At 23.6% G+C, this 19,071-nt stretch overlaps 2 protein-coding genes across 7 annotated transcripts in view; one reads left to right on the top strand and one right to left on the bottom strand.

The window, feature by feature from the left end:
• The window catches only part of LOC113556111 (sushi, von Willebrand factor type A, EGF and pentraxin domain-containing protein 1), a 58,658-nt gene that overhangs the window by 37,939 nt on the left and 1,648 nt on the right, over positions 1 to 19,071 (bottom strand). For all 6 annotated transcript variants that reach the window (XM_026960865.1, XM_026960866.1, XM_026960867.1 and 3 more), the window contains exons 2-3: positions 15,327 to 15,547; positions 13,158 to 13,260 (exon numbers count right to left, since the gene is read on the bottom strand). In XM_026960865.1, coding sequence (XP_026816666.1) covers positions 13,158 to 13,260; positions 15,327 to 15,547 — 324 coding nt within the window. The remainder of the gene's footprint in view (positions 1 to 13,157; positions 13,261 to 15,326; positions 15,548 to 19,071) is intronic.
• Positions 1 to 19,071, top strand: part of LOC113556112 (cilia- and flagella-associated protein 45-like) — a 53,130-nt gene that overhangs the window by 15,350 nt on the left and 18,709 nt on the right. The gene's annotated exons all lie outside the window — the stretch shown is intronic.

Consider the following 19,071-nt stretch of genomic DNA (forward strand, 5'->3'; position numbering starts at 1 on the left):
ATTGCTACAGTACATATATACTATGTACATTGTATATATCTATAATATATTAAAACTTAAAATAATTTAATTTCAATTTGATTAAAATAAATAATTTGTGTATCAACAATGAAATTTATATCATATAATATATTATAGTAATATTAATGTAATATTAAACAAATACTTTTAATGTGGACAATGTGATTCAGACTCGCCACTAATTATCGAGACTAAAATTATATTACAAAGTTTAAACTTAAATACATTTTTTATAAATATTTTTTTAATTAAAAATGTTCTAAATATATTTATCCTTAGTCCACATCAGTCACAGAGAAGTAAACAAATAATAACAACAAAAAATGTGTTATGTGGATTTGGAAACAATAAGATAAACTTCTTTTCATTCGTTAAATAATACTTAACAAGAAATTTAAAATGATACAATACATTTTGATTCAAAAAGACTAAAGAAACATTGTTATCATTTTACTTCATTACTTCATGACCAAAACGGAAAGTGTAATAATATAATATTATATTACAACAACACTGAATACACGCATACAAATTGAGATACAAACAATTTCCAGACAAGAAAAAAATGAATTTTTCATCTTTTAACACAAAAGACAAAACTAAAATTATTTTATTTTTCTCTAGGTATGTACAAATAATATCATAACAGCTGCTGATGAGAGCAGGTCATATCAGTTTTTTTTTTTATTTGCGATCATTGTTTGAACTTCAACTTGTCTGTTCAACAAGACAGACAGTTTTAATTAATTTTCAATTCAAGAGCTCGCGAGTTTAATTCTGACGTTCAAAAATCAAAATAAAATCTGTCTACTGCAAAATTAGCGCACAGCACTTAAAGTTTGTAGAGTGAAATAAAAATCATAAGTTACTGAAACACGCGGAAATAAGAAAAACATGTTAATCTATAGCTATACACAACACAAAGTAGATAAATATCTACATATCAGTGGATTACTGTTTTAATTCTACAACATTTTTAAGACAGGTAGTCGGTAGTTAAGTATATAATATTATACACTTGATTCTTGTGAGTTATGCTTTTCTTATAAGTTATAAGACAAGAAACATATTAAGCTCCTAAAAATGACAGCCTTCAAAATATTTACGTTACAGTTTGTAGTAATCTCACGACAATTGAAATCTTTGATGCTGGTAAATTTCACTCTACTAAAATATCCTTTAAACTATAAAGTACATTCTGTAAATAGTGATCCGCATTCCAAGTATAACTTTGAAGTAAGCCAGGTAGGTTATCTACTGTAGATGCCTACAACCTATACATATACCAGACAAATAAACCGCAATTCCAACTTGTATATTGTAAAAATAGCAGTAGTTATTATTATAGGTACTAAGCCATTTTACAAATTCACAATGACAATATCTGCCATAATGCAAGCCTAGGAATTTTTAAAACACTTATTTTAAACAAAACCTGATTCATTAACAGTTCGACGATTGTCAAGTGTCTTATAGAATATAAATCTTATAGTATAATGTCATCGTAAATATCATCAATATTGATAATACTCGTATAACAATATATAAATATATGTATAATATCTTGTGTTTGGAATATATTTTTTAATTATACTGTAATAAAATTTATTATCATTGTTCAATTTTCGTTTTCAAAAAACGTGTATTAATTTAAATTGACGATTATGTTATAAAAACAATTATTTAAATGCATCATGTATAATAATATGTACCTATGTATATTTAATTACTCATTTTTATAACTATTAGAGAAAATTTAATTTATATTGTTATTACTAGCTATTATAATATAACCACAAGCTATAATTAATAAACATATAATTTAAATTCAAAAAAAACAAAAACACACGAGTAAGCAATTATAACTTACGTACCTACGTTTTATGAAAAGTCTAAGAGCATTAAAAATAATTTTAAAGGCCTCGATATAAAGTTTATCCATTTCTTGTCTCACCTTAAACTTTATAATTGGACCCTTATGCCTGTGTTCACCACAAACACTATACATTGAGTCAAATATTTTATCGTTTATAGGTGAACTCAAAATACTTTAAATGGAGTATATTGGTATTCACATTTTTTAAATGTGCGATATGCATACATTATACGTCATATGATTGTATAAGTATAATTTAATATGCAATGTGACTCTCCATTAAATATCGAGGTGTACAACCACAGTGTACTTAAACTTACGTATCAAATGATATAACTTAACTATAACAGTTTAACGGTTGTATACGTTTTAGGCATTAACATTTTATTCAAGTACCTATAAAAATCAAATGTACAATAAAATATTCTGAATTGCAGACATGGTAGAATAAACAGCACAGTCCATATTATATGGAATTATCTCGTTTTGGAGTTTTTAATTAAATTTGCACGATTATATTTTTGTAATATTATATGACTGATTCTAACGGGTTTTGAAATGTAGGTGATTCCATGTAATTAAACATTAACTGTTTGTAATTCCGATTAACATTTAAATATTAAATATTTGTTAAAACGTTAAGATGTTGCTACTTATTTTAAAAAAATTTAAAAACTTAAAAAACTGTAGACTTAAGTACTTATTAAATACTTTTATTCTCTATGTTTTTTATATTTTCTTAAAATTAATATATGTCTTATTTAATTTAATAATAATATAAATTTATAATTATTTTTATTATATTATTTATGGGTATGAGATGATATTTTTTTGAACCCATATAAGTAAGTACGATAAATTTACGCATTATCTGATAATATTTAACTGTCAAAAATAACTTTGAGGGGTACGAAAGCGTATTGCAGTTCATACTGACAGAAAATGTTGAACTAATTCGTTTACGTTTAACACGTCTTACAGTCATTAATCAATTTAATAGTATAAATAGTAATATTATATATTCTCCGAACTAAACTATAGAGCAGTATTGTTCTTAATCATAACGTCAACATTGATCAACTTCTCACACACTTATTATTAGTATACAATTTAGATATTTCTATGTAATAAACTCAACAAATAGGCAAACAAGTCATTATCGTATCGTGATTTAATTTCCTAAGATTATTTTTATTATTTTTTTATTTTTTTAATTATTAATTTTCAGTTCTTTTATCGTCTTATTGGTTAACATAATATGGAAATAGTTTTGTAGCTTAATAGACGATATTCACATTCAGTTAGTATTATTCCATTTAAGTATATTATTTGAGTGGTAACATGGAACTTAAAATAATTAAGGTTTATAAAACCACTTTTTTCAAGTTATAAAAAATCTAGAAACCATCATTACATTCTACTTAAAATTATTTGAACTTAACGACGCTTATCCATTAGTTTTTTTTTAACTTTTAGTATATTTAAGTATACAATTGAAAAAAATATAAAAAAAATATGTAAAAATGATCACTAAATTAATAATAGGGATTCATGTGATGTAATTTTTTTTTTATTTTAACGGTTTTTAATAGTCTCATAATAAATATATACACGGATTCACTCAAAATATAATTGTATTCCTATATTTTCACAGTAATTCCATTAAGCATAAAATAGTGTATAAACAAATACAATTACAAGACGTATGAATAAATGTAAAATTTTCTTACTTGTATGTTGGTATTTAACAATTTTAGTTTGGATTATGTTATTGTAATTCAAAAAATAAAACAACCATAATATGAATAATTATGTAGTATAAATATTGAATATTGGTTAAAAACAGAATTTTGAAAATTTGAAAAATATGTTGATTATTTTATTAATAATAAATATTAAAGCATATTAGGTACATATTATACTTTTAGTAACAAAATATACCTATTTATATATTTCCATTACCTATTATACGGCTATAGGTATACTTAATTCAGGCACAATAATCTTTTTCTATTCAATAAAATAAATATTTTAAAATAGTAATAATAACTGTTTTCTTTTATCTAACTATTAAAAATATTTATAAAACTTAATTTTTAAAAAATTATTTTTATAAATATGAATTTTGTCAGCCAACAGCTTAGAATGATTTAACATAAATTTGAAAATTTATGACTCAATATTTAGAAAGTTTGTAAATGTAATAATAATATTTTTACCTAAACATTTTGACTATACACTATAGAGTGACCATTTCTTATATTTAAATATCATGAATTATTAGAAATTAATTTTTATAACTTTTTTTTTGGTTTTAATTAAAATAGGTATTTTAGTTATTTTGCATTAGATTTTAATTTTTTTTAGAATAGTAGAATGTATACATTGCGCATAAAATAAGATGGCATTATATTTATGTTAAGCTTTGGTGGCACGTGATGTAAGAAAATCAAAAACTTTTGAAATAATATAGTCTTCTTATAAAATGAGCAATAAGGTATCAAATAATCCCGAACTAAACATAAAATAAGAAAACATCATAACTATAAGGGTGTATTAGTAAATAAATCAAGTACGTGATAAACGTTTATACTAAGAAAAAATTTATATTTAAAAACCTTTTTAAATATATCTATAATAATAAACCAATTAGGTAAGTTTAAAATGTTAAAATGTGATCGTCTTCAATAAATTTAGTCTGGTTGGAAATTACTAATTAGATCATGGTTTTAATAATAATGGCCATGCATTAATAATGATATAAATATATTCAATATTTTATAGTAGGGTCAACTTGAAGTTTAAAGAGTGAGAGAGTGAGAGACCCAAAGAGAAATAGCAAAGAGGATTTGAAAAATAAATTTATGTACTTCTATACAATAACGAACGCGTATAATAGCCACAGTATAATATTATAAATTATAATGGTTAATACCTACTGCTATTATATACTGTATGTATGCCTAAGCAAAAGATTCTCAACTTGTTCCCTCGATAAAATGTCAACATCGAATAAAATATTTACTGAAAACTAAATTATAGATCAATAATACAGTTACCTAATTTGACACACAAACCAGTGACATTAAATGACATACCCGTACGTATGTATTATATATAATATATAGTCATATATGTACCACGACGTACACGCCAAAGGATTAAACCATATGCATTTCAAATTCATCATAGTTTTGCTGCCATATACTAATGCGCGCTGATGATGATAAGTTGTGGTTGTGGTTCCCAGACGACCTTACCAGTGGCGGAGGGGGTAGGGACAAATAATAATTAGTTTAAACCTGAAAACGGATGTTTCGATAACACGGGGACAGCAGAGATACACCATCGGTAAATCCATATCGTCATTCCCTACTCCCGAAACTAAACAAACAAAAGACTTCAGAAAGCTTATCCCATATTTTCATTGTTAAGAGTGAACGAATGTAAAATCAAATATTATGTATATTGAAGAATTTAATGTACATCATAGTAAACTCGCATTTAAAGTATGTCCCTCAAAATATATTTCATATAAAACCAACATCATAGACAAGTGTACACCTATTATATAAATTGTTTGAATAATATTGTAATACGACTACATAATTTTCAAAATTCGAAATTAAACAAATAATTATACTAATATATATATATATATATATTAATTATTTTATTTATATAATAGAAATACAATGATATCAATTCCTTTAAGCAGTAGCTGTGATGGAGTAAAGAGTTATCTTTTAATTATTTTGATTAGATAATATTGAATATATTTATTGTCTAAAATTAAGTATAATATATTAAATTAATAATCTAACAAGATTATTGATTTATTAGTAACAAGTCATAAGTAATTAGTAATAATAGATTATTAGATTTAGTTAGTTGTTGTAAACATTATTCTAAAGTGGCTTAATACAAACAACTCTTACTTAAACGTATGCGAATTTGACCATAACCAGAAACCTAACAACAAAACTTCCTTATAGCCATAGGCGTAACTAGTCCTTTAAATTAAGGGAAACTAAATTCCTAAAAATGTTTTATAGCAAATTTTTTTTTAATTTAATTATTATTTATTGTTTCTATTGGCGTTTACAATTGATTTGAATGATATTCGTTTATATGAAACATTATATTTTGTTATATCTTAGGCAAAAATAAAGTTAGTACTTATATATTTCTATGCACATATATTTACCCAAAATTAGGGGGGGGCTGAAGCCCCCCCTAGTTACGCCTATGCTTATAGCCAACAAATATGTAATAAATAATAACATACAATTTATAAATTATTTTAAGTTTAAAATAAGTCACAATTAATATAGTAAACTTGTGAACTAATATAATTTAGACTTAATGATTATATAATAAATACAATTTGTCCAAATAAAAATCTATTTATATAAAATATACAAGTAAGCTGTTTTGTATTATATATTTTAAATTTGTTATTATTGCGCTTCCAAAAATTAATAAATTGATTATTATAATGGGTTTAAATGTTTTACGCGTTATACCCATAGGGTCATGGCAATATTTCTAAAGCTTCTAACGTGCAATGGCAAATAATTAAACCTCTCCAAGTCTCATACTGACTGTGATCAGTTAAATATTATTTTAAAGAAATCCGTAAAATAATCGAAAATAATATGTCGTATGCATACATTATTAAGTCCTATAGTAAATCAATAACGGGTGACGGGAGTTATAGATGTTAGTATGTCAAACTTTAGCTGTTAAACATCTTGTGCAAAGTTGAAACACATTAAAATGTGATTTCACGAGCAACAAATTACAATTGAATGAAAAATATAAAAAGTATTTCCATGGTCGGATTCGTTTTAATTCAATTACAATTACCATTACAACACGCTCCGACCTCGACAGTGGACAAAGGGGGTGATTTATCAGGCACAAAGTCGTTTATTTCAGACCCTGTGGCTGTTGTCGCCTGCACAATCGTGCAAATGATGTTCCAAAAGAAAGCATATTTCCACACAACAATTTGTTTTGTATTTAAATTTAGACCTGAATTCCGAGTTAAAAATAACGCTATATCGTTCATGTATCGACATTTATTATAATATTCAATGGAAATTTAAATAACGCGTAAGATATATTTGTGATCGGTGATTAATTAGAAATTAATAAAATACAAATTTGTATTATGTTCATATTTACACAATAATTTTATGCATTCTGATGTCCAAAAAATATTAAATACACATATTTCCGGTTTATATAAATATTACTTTTATAGTTGTATATTCATATATCTTTATTCTCAAATTAAAACAATAGTTGCAATAACCAAAACTAAATATTATTGTTCGCTTTACTAAAAGATTCTTCATAAGTAGAACTGTGAAATTGTAGGAAAGTGGATTTTTTTTTTTTTTTTTGGTGGTTGTGAAACATAGTTTTGTAAGTATATATTATAATTTGAATTATGTAACAACAAATCCATTTATGAAAATTTTATTTTTCATTTTTTGACTTTTTAATTTGTTAGGTCATTTTTTCCCTTTTTAGTTTTTGTTTTAGTATTTTTAATTAAACTATATCGATTAACATCTTTGAGAATCTTTTAAAAAAATTTAAAAAATGTTTTAGGCAAATATATTATTATTAAAGAATCAATAAATCAAAATTAAAATTAAATCAACTTTTTATTAAATAAATATATTTTTATGCATATAATATACTAATATCAATATAAAAATTAAATTAAAAACCATTTTAAGTGCATTTTGTTTTATAATTTTTGAAATTTGAAATGCATTTTTTTCTATTTTATATTACACTTTTTAACATTTTAAATGCATTTTTTAGTGTATTAAATTCACAGTTCTATTCATAAGTATACTTTTTATCGGTTAAAATGTATCAGAAATTCACAATTATAATAATTGTATAGTCGAAAATAACCATTTTTTCTTATACAAATTTAGTTATTTACCTACCTGTAATTTATTCGAAAAATATTAATCATAGCTAGAGACTTGAGAAACATTTCGCATTACGTCCATTATTATTAATATAAAATATTCCATATTCCATATAGGTACATAAAATTTCATATAATAATTTTAAACCATTTAAATCACAAACTAATTCACACTGTTTTACGGTTTATCAATACTAACTTAAAGATAAACGTGATTTTTTTGGCTAAAATTAGTTCATAATTATTAAGAAATGAATACAGTTAATATAACATAACTATTCTTAAAAATAAATTTTGATCTGCCGTCTCCTTTGGCCTTCACTTACATTCATTTTTCAAATGCAATAATTCATCATTGAATTCAACTTTAACATAAGCAATATAAAATAAACCTGCCCAATGACAAGGTATATTCGTAATCTACTATACAGCAGAAGTGATTTCCACAGTTGTGATTCGATTTAATTTTCTACCAATTATACAATATACATATTTTAATTACTAGAGCCCTTGAATAATGATCATATTATTTCTACGCTAACTCGGACCCAAGTGTTTATTTTTAAAATGTACCTGTCCCGTCCCCAGTGGTGTCTCGCTGTTCTGAATGATAATTTCGCTCGACGTTTTACGGTTTATCACGAACGGTAATATAGTTTAAACAAAAACTGTGACATAAAAGCTATAAATATTTTCTACTTGAATAATGTTATTCTTCAAATACTGTTCATTAACAAAATAATAATAATAATAATTACAATTTTACTAAATAATCAGATTAAATACAATTATTTTGCAATCGTATCAGACAAAATAAGTGCGGAAACATTAAAAACAAAAGCTTTAATTACTACGGCTACAATATTATTTTATAAATTATCTAAAATAATCTCTTATGAAAATTCAATAGTCACGGTGCTGAAAGCTGAAAGTTTCTAAAATGAGTACGGGTTGTTATAAATATAAAATTAAACATATACAACTACAGATAGTCTACAAACAAAATAATAAACAAAAATATTTAACTACTGAAATTTAAAATTAATCAATGACTAGGTACTTATTAACCTATCAGTGATATTAATAGTTGTTTACACAAATAAAACAATGACACTGTAATTTCTTAGTAGGTCACCGAAAATTGCTTTCAATAAAGACAAAAAAATACATGTCACCTATTAAAATCTGTTACACCTTACACTTTTATTTAAAAATGTATATTTTTTGGTTATATGATTACATATACATACTTAATACAATTCAAAACCACAGGACCTTAGCAAGATAGATAATGAAAAGTTATAACAAGATAAAAGAAATACTAAAATCGGACTACTAATAATGAATAATTTTAGAACAACTGGACGCAATAAAATAAGTTAATTTTCTTAGTTATAAAACAATTCATGGAAGCTTCAATAGTATACGGTCTACATAACACATTCGAGAACTTGAATATAAAAGTTACATCGATAATTAACTTTTAGATTTTGAAAACTTTCAGATATTCAAAATAACAGTGACATTATAAATATACTGATTAATAATAAGCCATATATTATTTAATGTATAAGTTGACATACAGAGTACACATAATCCTATTAAAGATTTAAAGCTTAAATTTTATAAATGTAATCCATCATATTTATTATAAATAACTAAAATAATATAAAATTATTTTCTACTTATTTATTTGACATTTAACGTGTATATATATATATTATCTTCTATTTATAGTTGAACGATAAACAAGTATTTATTATTTATGTATTTTTTTTAAATAGCAATATAAGTATAAATATCTAATCATTAGTTATAAAGGTTTCCAATTGTAATCCCTGTAATATTACTTCATATTATATTAATAATAATTTTAATTAATTTTAAGAAACATATTGTAATATATAATATGATTATTTGGTACTTATACCAAATTACTATGTTAAGTAAAAATCTAGAAATTAATTTCCTATTAAGTAGCAGTAAAAATTAATTTTTTGTCAATTTTATGAATGCTTAAGTTAAATTAATTTCTTAAATAGAACAATTGTTGCACAAAATTTTTAGATCCTTGACCAAAACTCAGGATAAACTATTTTATTCATAAGATTTCAATATTTCATGATAATACGTATTTTTATAATTTTTACATTGTACCACTTGTTTTATATATATAAATTTACATATCTTCTCTATCTTACCATTATATTATAACCTATTTTATTAGTATAATTTTGTTATATTATTAGTTTTTAATACTTTTATGGTCTACTAAATAATAAAAAATGCATTAATTCTTAAATTAAAAATGTATTATTTTAAAAGTAGTGCAATGTCAGATATTCGTTCAAATGTTTTAAAATACATTAATCTGAATTCTAAAATTCTTAATTTATTTAAAAATATTTGTTGGGCGAGAGATAAATATGTTAGTACTGTCGAGTATAAAATAAAAGTAAACATCACGATGTCGCGATACCACAATAATTATTATAATTTGACGGACGTTATCCTGTCAACAGATGTTACAACGTATGTCTACCGAAATATGCAATCGGCTTAATGTGTCGAAATTCAAAAACCTCTTTAGCGGACGTGTCTGGGACCTGTTATGATAACGCAATTGAAATAATTTATTATTATAGCTTATACAAAAACACTCTCAAATTATGTCGGTCGTTAAATTTCATTGTTTTTAATTTGTCAAGATAGATTGTTTAAAATTTTAATTTATTTAAATCAAAAACATAGTTAATAAAGCATTCGATTTAAATCGCAAAGGTACTTTTGAATAGCTAATTTTGTTAAAATATTCAAATGTAAATAATTAAAATAAGTACAATAAAAATATTAATGAATGACCAATGTTATTGTGTTTCAAGATCAATACAAATATTTTCATAAGTGTTAAATAAACAACTATTAATAATACAATCAAATTTAAACAAAAACTTCACTTAAATATTAAAATATATATATATATATATTCTGAGCACAGATAACTTAGAACACTTGCATTAAATATGATGTGATAATTACTGAGCTATACAACATTTAATTGAATGCAATTTTAGTTGAAATATAAAATAAACACTTAGATTATTTCTTTGTTTTTATTTATTTATATTTAAATTAAATTAAATCTAAATTATAATTATAAATTTCAAAAAAAAAAAATTATTCTCCTCAGTTAACTTTTGAAACTTTTATAAAATCAATTGACTCCTTTTTTAGGTATTCGAAGTTTTACAGCGATTAATATTACGTTATAATACTTTTATATCATATTTTATTCATATATACATATACATATTAGTTAATAAAATTGTCTAGGACGATCGATGATGCAACTCGAATTTCTGAGTATAGTACCTATCGCAAAGAGAGTTTGTATTTGTAAATTGAAAATTCACCAGAAGCAAAATTTTATAACAGAAACAACCATTGCAATTTTCCCTTGAAGATGAAAAACCCAAGATGAACATAAAGTCTATGCGAGTACTGATCGAGTACAGTTACGCTAGCGTAATAAAAACCTTAAAGCAAAAGTTTCCCTTGGGCAAAATTTTCATTCGTCTTTTTTTTTTTCATTTTTATAAATCTAGCTTGAAATTCACAAATCCACACAAACCTTTTGTAGCTTGTTTTCTGTTTTTTGACGACTGAAACTTTTCACACCAACTTTCTCTTCGTTTTTAAGCCCATTGTGCTACACAAAATACCCATTTCTTACCACATTGCAAAATCTACACGATGGGACCAAATTATATTATCTACTTTGATGTATAATGGACTATAGTTTTCACCAGAAAACCCTCTCTTTAGAGTTTAGTTTCTAGAAAACAAAAAGAAAATGGCTACCTTTTCAAGGAGAATGGATTGAAAACTATCCTTTTTATGTTCGATTTTTAAAAATAGTAAAACAAAAAAAAACTGGAGATAATAAATTTAAGTTCCCTCTGGAGTTAAATTTAAATTAATTTAATTAACTTTTAGATTTTTAATCATTAGAAAAACTTTATATTTCTATGAAAATTAATGCATTTAATTTAAAAATCTGTTTAGTACTGTATTAGCGTAGGTACAGTTGTATTTTTAATAAAACCTATAATTTAATGAAATCTTATATTTTAGTTCTAAATAATCTTTTATAATATCAAATAAAACTTTAATTATAATTATAACATTAAGTTGCTATTAATTTGCACAATGTATTGTTTTATTGTTATTATTTAAATAAAATAATATTATAATCAAACTTTTAATTCAAATTCTGGGATAAAGCTATATTTTAAAATTTCTACTTGGTTCAGTGATCCAGGATAATTAATTCAAATACAGAACTGTATAATAATGGGTGTATAATATCTTTAGTAAGTATATAGTACTTAAAATACCATGAATACTCTCTGAACATCTCAAACTTGGTAATACTTATTACTTTCGTTACGTCTCGGTCTCAATAGAACCAACATTGTTTGATGATAATTAGCGAAACATTGTACATAGGTACTTAAAATAGACTTAATTATTTTAACTAAAATTTATCATCAATATGTTAGTAATATGTAAGTGATGTTAAATTATTTTATTTTAAAAATTCGCAATAGGTATTGATGTACTTTAGATAACTTGCATCTTATATTTATCAATTTTATTAGGTTTTGTATTTTATAAATAAGTATATAAGTAAGTGATTTTTCAAAGGTTAAATTACTTAAAATTTAAAGTCAAAAAAATAAGTAATTTGAAAAAATTTCCACGGGAAAAAAATCCCTGGTAAATAAATCCCAATACTAGGAAAAAATCCCCAGTATAAAAATTATAGAAATAATTCAACGAGCACGTTAAATTTAATTAAATATTATATGTGACTAAGTTCAGTGTTTTGTTTTTGTATTATTATTAATTTAGTTAAGATAGTGTTAAAAATGCTAAAAATTAAACCATTGTTTTCCAGTTGTTAGTGTATTTATCAAAAAAATATTCTCTTTTAAGGATAATACTTTTTTTTTATTCTTTAAGAAGATAATGGACCTCACCGAACATTATTATATTGAATATTCTTATATTTATGTTCATTATTGAATTGCATTGGCATTTTTGGTTATTTTTAAAGCATTATTAGATAGCTTTTAGGGAAATTTAAATCTAGGTCTTAATTATCATTAATCAAGTATATAAATTGATACTTTTTATTTAGAAGATTTTTTCCCGGGAATATTGTTACAGGAATTTTTTTTCACAATTCTATAAAGTTCATAAATTATGTTTATTTAATTTGATATAATAATAAAAATTCACCTGGTTTTACACATGACATTCCACAAAGCCCATCACAAAGACAATGCTTTTTCTTGCTTTTACAATCTTCGTCAGACGAACATTTTCGTAAACATGATTGTCCCTGCAAAAAAAAAAATTGTTTCGGAAAAAAATTATATTTAAATAAATAGATTTGTCTGATGAAAAAAGTAAATGGATTTAAATTTCCTTGATAATAAACGTATTATGCCAAGTAGCATAAAAAATTGATTACTTTAATGATTCACTAACACTTAATGGACCAATTCTATATCGTTTTTAAGGGACCATTAGCTCTCGCTATTGATTCAATAAATGCTTAGTGATTGTTTATGCAACTCAAAATTATACTGTTATATTTTACAATTAGATGTTGAATAAACCATAACATTTTCAGTACTAAATGAATGTTTAAAAAATAATAAATACTCCAATACAATTAATGCGCTAAACTACTTCAGAGTTTATGTTAAAAAATATTTAAGTATAAGTTATTTTTATTTTTATAGGTTAAAAACTACTTTTTATAAATATTCAATTATATATTTATTAATAAAATTATAATAATAAATTACTTCAAATGTTAGTTATAGCTTATTATTTTCTAATGACTATTATCTATTGCATCATAAGAACCATAATAAAAATTAAATAAACATTTAAAAAAGTTAAATTAGGTTAACAATATTAGGTAGGTAAAATAAAATAAATCAAAATCTTTAAAATTACAATTTGGTTTCTTCCGTAAGGTTTTAATACTTTGCATAAACAGGAATAATAAATAAAATGTTCATTTATATTAAACATGATTTTTCTAGTGAGCTTTATAAAATATAAATGTAAATCTATAATAGAAACCCTTTGTGAAATCTTAAGTACTTAAAACAATATAAAATGAAAATTTAAAATTCAGATCAGGAAATAAGTTTATATATTTATGATTTAATTTTGAATTGCAAATTTTATTTTAAAATAATAACAATATCAATGTATCTATAGAATACTGTTATCTGTGTGTTTTTTGTTTTATAATACATTTAATAAACACTATACAATCATGAAAGATTTAACGTAATTTATATCTATTAATATAAAAGTTCTTAATCAATAATTTTCTAAATAAATGTATTTAACTATAAACTGATATATTAAATTCACACGAACGTTAAAAAGATTCATCAACATATCTTTTTTACAAATTATTAATAAAAAAAATATAATTCTTGTTAGATGTTGTTCATGTTGATATGTTAAAGTTAAAAATCAATAATCTTTGTATTGAGTATTGATACGATCTGGTATCATTAAAATAAACTCTAAAAATTGAAACGATAGTAATAAATATGATAATAATTTAAATTCAATAAAATGATTTATTTTTTACAAATTAAATTTCTACGACTCATCAAAGTATCAATTGAGTAGTAGAGTCTACAAGTAGAATTTAAAAGTATTACACAAAAACACCTTGCATTAAAGAAAAAAAAAATTCGATTTTGAAATAAACTAAAATTGTTGTAATACTAATTCAAATACATTTTAAATAAAGTTTATAGGAAACAAAATATACGCGATTAATTGTTTTTATGCAATTCGACATTTAACTAAAACGTGAGTTATTTAATTTATTGTTGTTTGTATACCTATATTGTTTATAAAGTTCAAACAAAATAAAATATACTCATAACCATATTATATTAAAATTAAAAAAAAATAGTTTATTTATCAAACATGGACCTCTTTTAAAATACGCTGTTACAGACAAATTCAGCAATTCTTATTTTTTTTCTTTGAATAAGTATAATTAGATTCGTAAAGTATATCGAATATTTTAGGAAGTTCACAATATTAGTTATAATTTACATTATAAGCTCTCAATAATTTCATAAAATATCAAAATTAATTTTACCGATTTCTAAACGTTTGTATAAAAATTAATAATATTTAAAAATGCATAAGCATATTGTTAACTATACTTATTTTTAAGTTTTTACTATGTCACAACACAATTTCTGACGCTTGTTCGCAGTCATATGTGAAGTGCCATAAAAATCTAACCAACTTAATATTAGCTCCCTATTATATCCTTACAATAAATTAAGTTAACTATATTTTAAATGTATCTTAATAAAAAATACTGCTTTACAATGTATATGAAATAAATAATACCATGAATGCAGCTTGCTCTTCGTTTCTGGGACATTCGGATGATGGTAGCTTTCTTGGATTTTTGTAGGCTCGATCATCGTCATCAACTTTTACATCGTCTTCCTCCGCGTCTTCATCTTCAATGTCGTCAACGTCGTCGTCCACATAATATTGCATCGTTGTGCCGTTGTACGGTGTATAGCTTTGGTACGATCTTTTGGCCATTTCATTCGATGGCAAGTCTAAATTCAACGTAATATAGTGAAATTACAATATATGGTATAATCACTTATTATAAAACCAACATGTTGGTGCATTACTTCAATAAAAGAAAAACCATAACAGCCATTTTACACAATGGTAAACTTATAAGAATAGTTTTCATTGTTCAAATATTTTATACTACAACAATTAAAATTATTTCTTTAGCCAAGACAAAAATACCCAAGTCGCACCATCTTATAGTCCTATATATTTTCTATATAATGACATTTTAATTTATATTTTAATATTATATTATGTGTGTATTATATTGACGTATTGTGCAGTTAAATTTTTATTTCAATCTTTGAAATTATATTTATTAGTTTTTGTAAATTTCTCTAAATCTAACTATTATACATTTTACAAAATTGTATGGTACTCGTGAAATTTATATATACGTATATAAAAATCAGTGAACAATCACTAGCACCAATGAACACAAAGAAACCGATTACAAATACAATATACATCCAGATAGAAAAATGTTGATGTGTGTAAACTGATGAACAAGCTTGTAAAAAATAAATAAATTGTGATGTATTGTTCCATATACCCTTGGTTAAACGAGCAAGAGAAATAAAATATGATAACCGAATGAACAGGGACATAAAATGAATACGTTTTGACGAGTCTTTTGTTTTGTTATCAACATACATACTTTTTCAACAGTTAGATAAAATATACTATATATATTTTTTTTTAGCTTTCTGTTTGAACAATTAAAAATATTATTTGAAAATAACATTAACTTAACCATGTACAGTTTCATCAACAATATACTAGTATACGATAAAGTATTTTAAATTATTATCTGTTAAATATTAGTATTTTACAAAATATACTTATTTAATAATTATTCATTTTTATATAACTACACAAAACTTTATAATAAAATCACGGTTATTTATTTTTTTATTTTTTCCAATTTTCACACTGATTAAAAATAAATAAAATCGGTAACCAACTTACAAAATTTAAATATAATGCTAAATTAATGTCATCAGTATCTACTCATCACTTAAATAATAATTTACAGTAATTTTTTAAATGAATTTACGTAATACCCAATTATATGCAGGCGTCTAGTGTATTTATAATATAATTAAAATATTAAAAATATATAAGTAGAAATAAAGGATGTCTTTGAACTATAATAAATTATATTTTTAAACCATACCTAACAAGTTAATAAGAATAACTTTAATTGAATAATTTTTTTTTTGTATCAAAGTTATAACAATTATAATGATTAATGTTATACTAAAATATAGAAAAAAAATGGTAATCATATAAGTAATAATATAACCTACTGACTACTGATTAATTTAAAAATAAAATAATGTTTATTGAGAACAGGGTTTTTAATTTAATTAATTCTGTAAGGTTTTTCTCTTATGCAAATAAAGTACCTACAATAATTATGATATATTGCTGTTTAGGGAAAGTTCTTTAACGATCAAAATTGATCATTTTTTTTACTAAAATTATTTGAATGCAAATTTTTTATACGGTTATATGAAATAATATAAGAATTAAATTATTATAATGTTTACAGTCCAAATAGTCCAATAATGATTATTGGTAAAGCATAGAAGATATACTATAGTTGAGGTAAAACAACGTGTTTATAGAATGAAAGTAATATAATATTATAAATTTATAACGCGTATTCAATGGTATCAATACCTATTATGTCAAAAGAAAAATATACGTCACCATGGCACCTCGCTATTTTTTTCAACAGTACTATACTTCGAGTAATATACAAGTAAAATATTCCCTAACAAGACCATCACTACTATTCAATAAGTATTTCGGAAAATTTCATGAACAGTTATATCTGTGAACAATAAAAACCCCATTTGTACTTCGTGTTTATTGCTGATGATGGTCATCACTTATATTATGTAGTGACTAGTGTAGCAGTGTAAACAAAAATAAATAATTCTGTATCTAAACAATTTACTAGCAAAACAATACGTATACCTATAAACGTATGTAATCAGTCACCGTTTATCGTGATATTTATTAATGATGTTTCAGAAATATTTATAAAAACCAGAACAATAAAATACATTAAATATAAGTCATAAAACTATGACATTCAAAATTCATTACAATATTATTATTAAAGTACAAACGTTTGCAGTAAAAACTATTTCTCTGCGACTTATTTTTATTTTTGAAAAGAATGTCTATAAACAAAAATATCCTAACATTGCACTGTACGTACTATATTACTATAACTTATAAGCATATACTACTGATTGTACTACTTACAGCGATATAGATACCTGTTTATGATACATTATACGTCGAATTAAATTTATTCTTTAATCGTCGTTAATAATAATATAATTTTCAATATTCAAGCGAGAAGATGACAAATAAAAAAGGGTCTAAAAAGGACCATTAGTGTCCTACTATAGTTAGTAAGGTTAGGTGTTAGGTTAGGACTGGCATTGTGCCCTATATCTTTTTCTCTGTCTATTTTTCAAAACCAATAAAATAAACAGTAAATCGTTCGTTGGTTTCAGTCCAAACAATTTAAAACGATAGTGTCAAATTCACACACGATTTTCGAAACCCTTACGTAACATACACACAAAAAAAATCTTTTGGAACAGATTTGTACATGTTATACTGAACATATATAAAACCTTAAAACAATTTTGGGTACAATAAAAAAAAGCTTTCTCACAAGCTTAAAATATCTGCTTTCTACATGAATTAACGAACGAGTGATATATTGACTACATTTTCCAATTAAAATTGTATACTTTAATAAATACTGAATTTCAAATAATATATCACACAAATCAAAGCAAGATTTTTAAGAACAACCTAGACACAACAGTTAATATTTTATCTTTATCTGGGAATTCATATTGATTAATTAATAATTATAATAGTGAAGGGAAAGAGACTGTTTTTTCTTTTATAAAACACTAAGTAATAATAATTTCCTATGTTACATATTATATGAGTACCTATAATTGTATTTAATAAAAATAAGCAATTTAAAATACTATGGTCACCGCTTAATATAATTTTGTACTTTAAAATTCGTGTCCATATTAACGGATGACATAAACCAACTGATAATATTTAACGAAATTAAAATATACAAACGTAATACGGCTTCGTGCTTACACTCTTCGATAAATATACACGATTGATTACAATAATCCAATAACCATAATTATAACAAGCAGTATAAACAGTAAACTATATATATTTGAAGACACTACTATAATAATAATTAATATTTATCATTAAATAATTTAAGGAAATTAAATATATGATGAGTAAAAGCATAAATTCGTGTCCTTCCAATTATGTATACAAATATTTCTTATTTAAACTAAACCTTTTTACATTACTTTTTAAAATTTCACGATTTTATATTATTTATACACTAAAATAATATTATTAACACTTCACTAAATATCAGATACTAAGTTATAAGTTATACATGTTATAATGTTTAAGATAGTAAAAC

This window comes from Rhopalosiphum maidis, chromosome 4, assembly GCF_003676215.2.
Source record: "Rhopalosiphum maidis isolate BTI-1 chromosome 4, ASM367621v3, whole genome shotgun sequence".
Taxonomy (NCBI): domain Eukaryota; kingdom Metazoa; phylum Arthropoda; class Insecta; order Hemiptera; family Aphididae; genus Rhopalosiphum; species Rhopalosiphum maidis.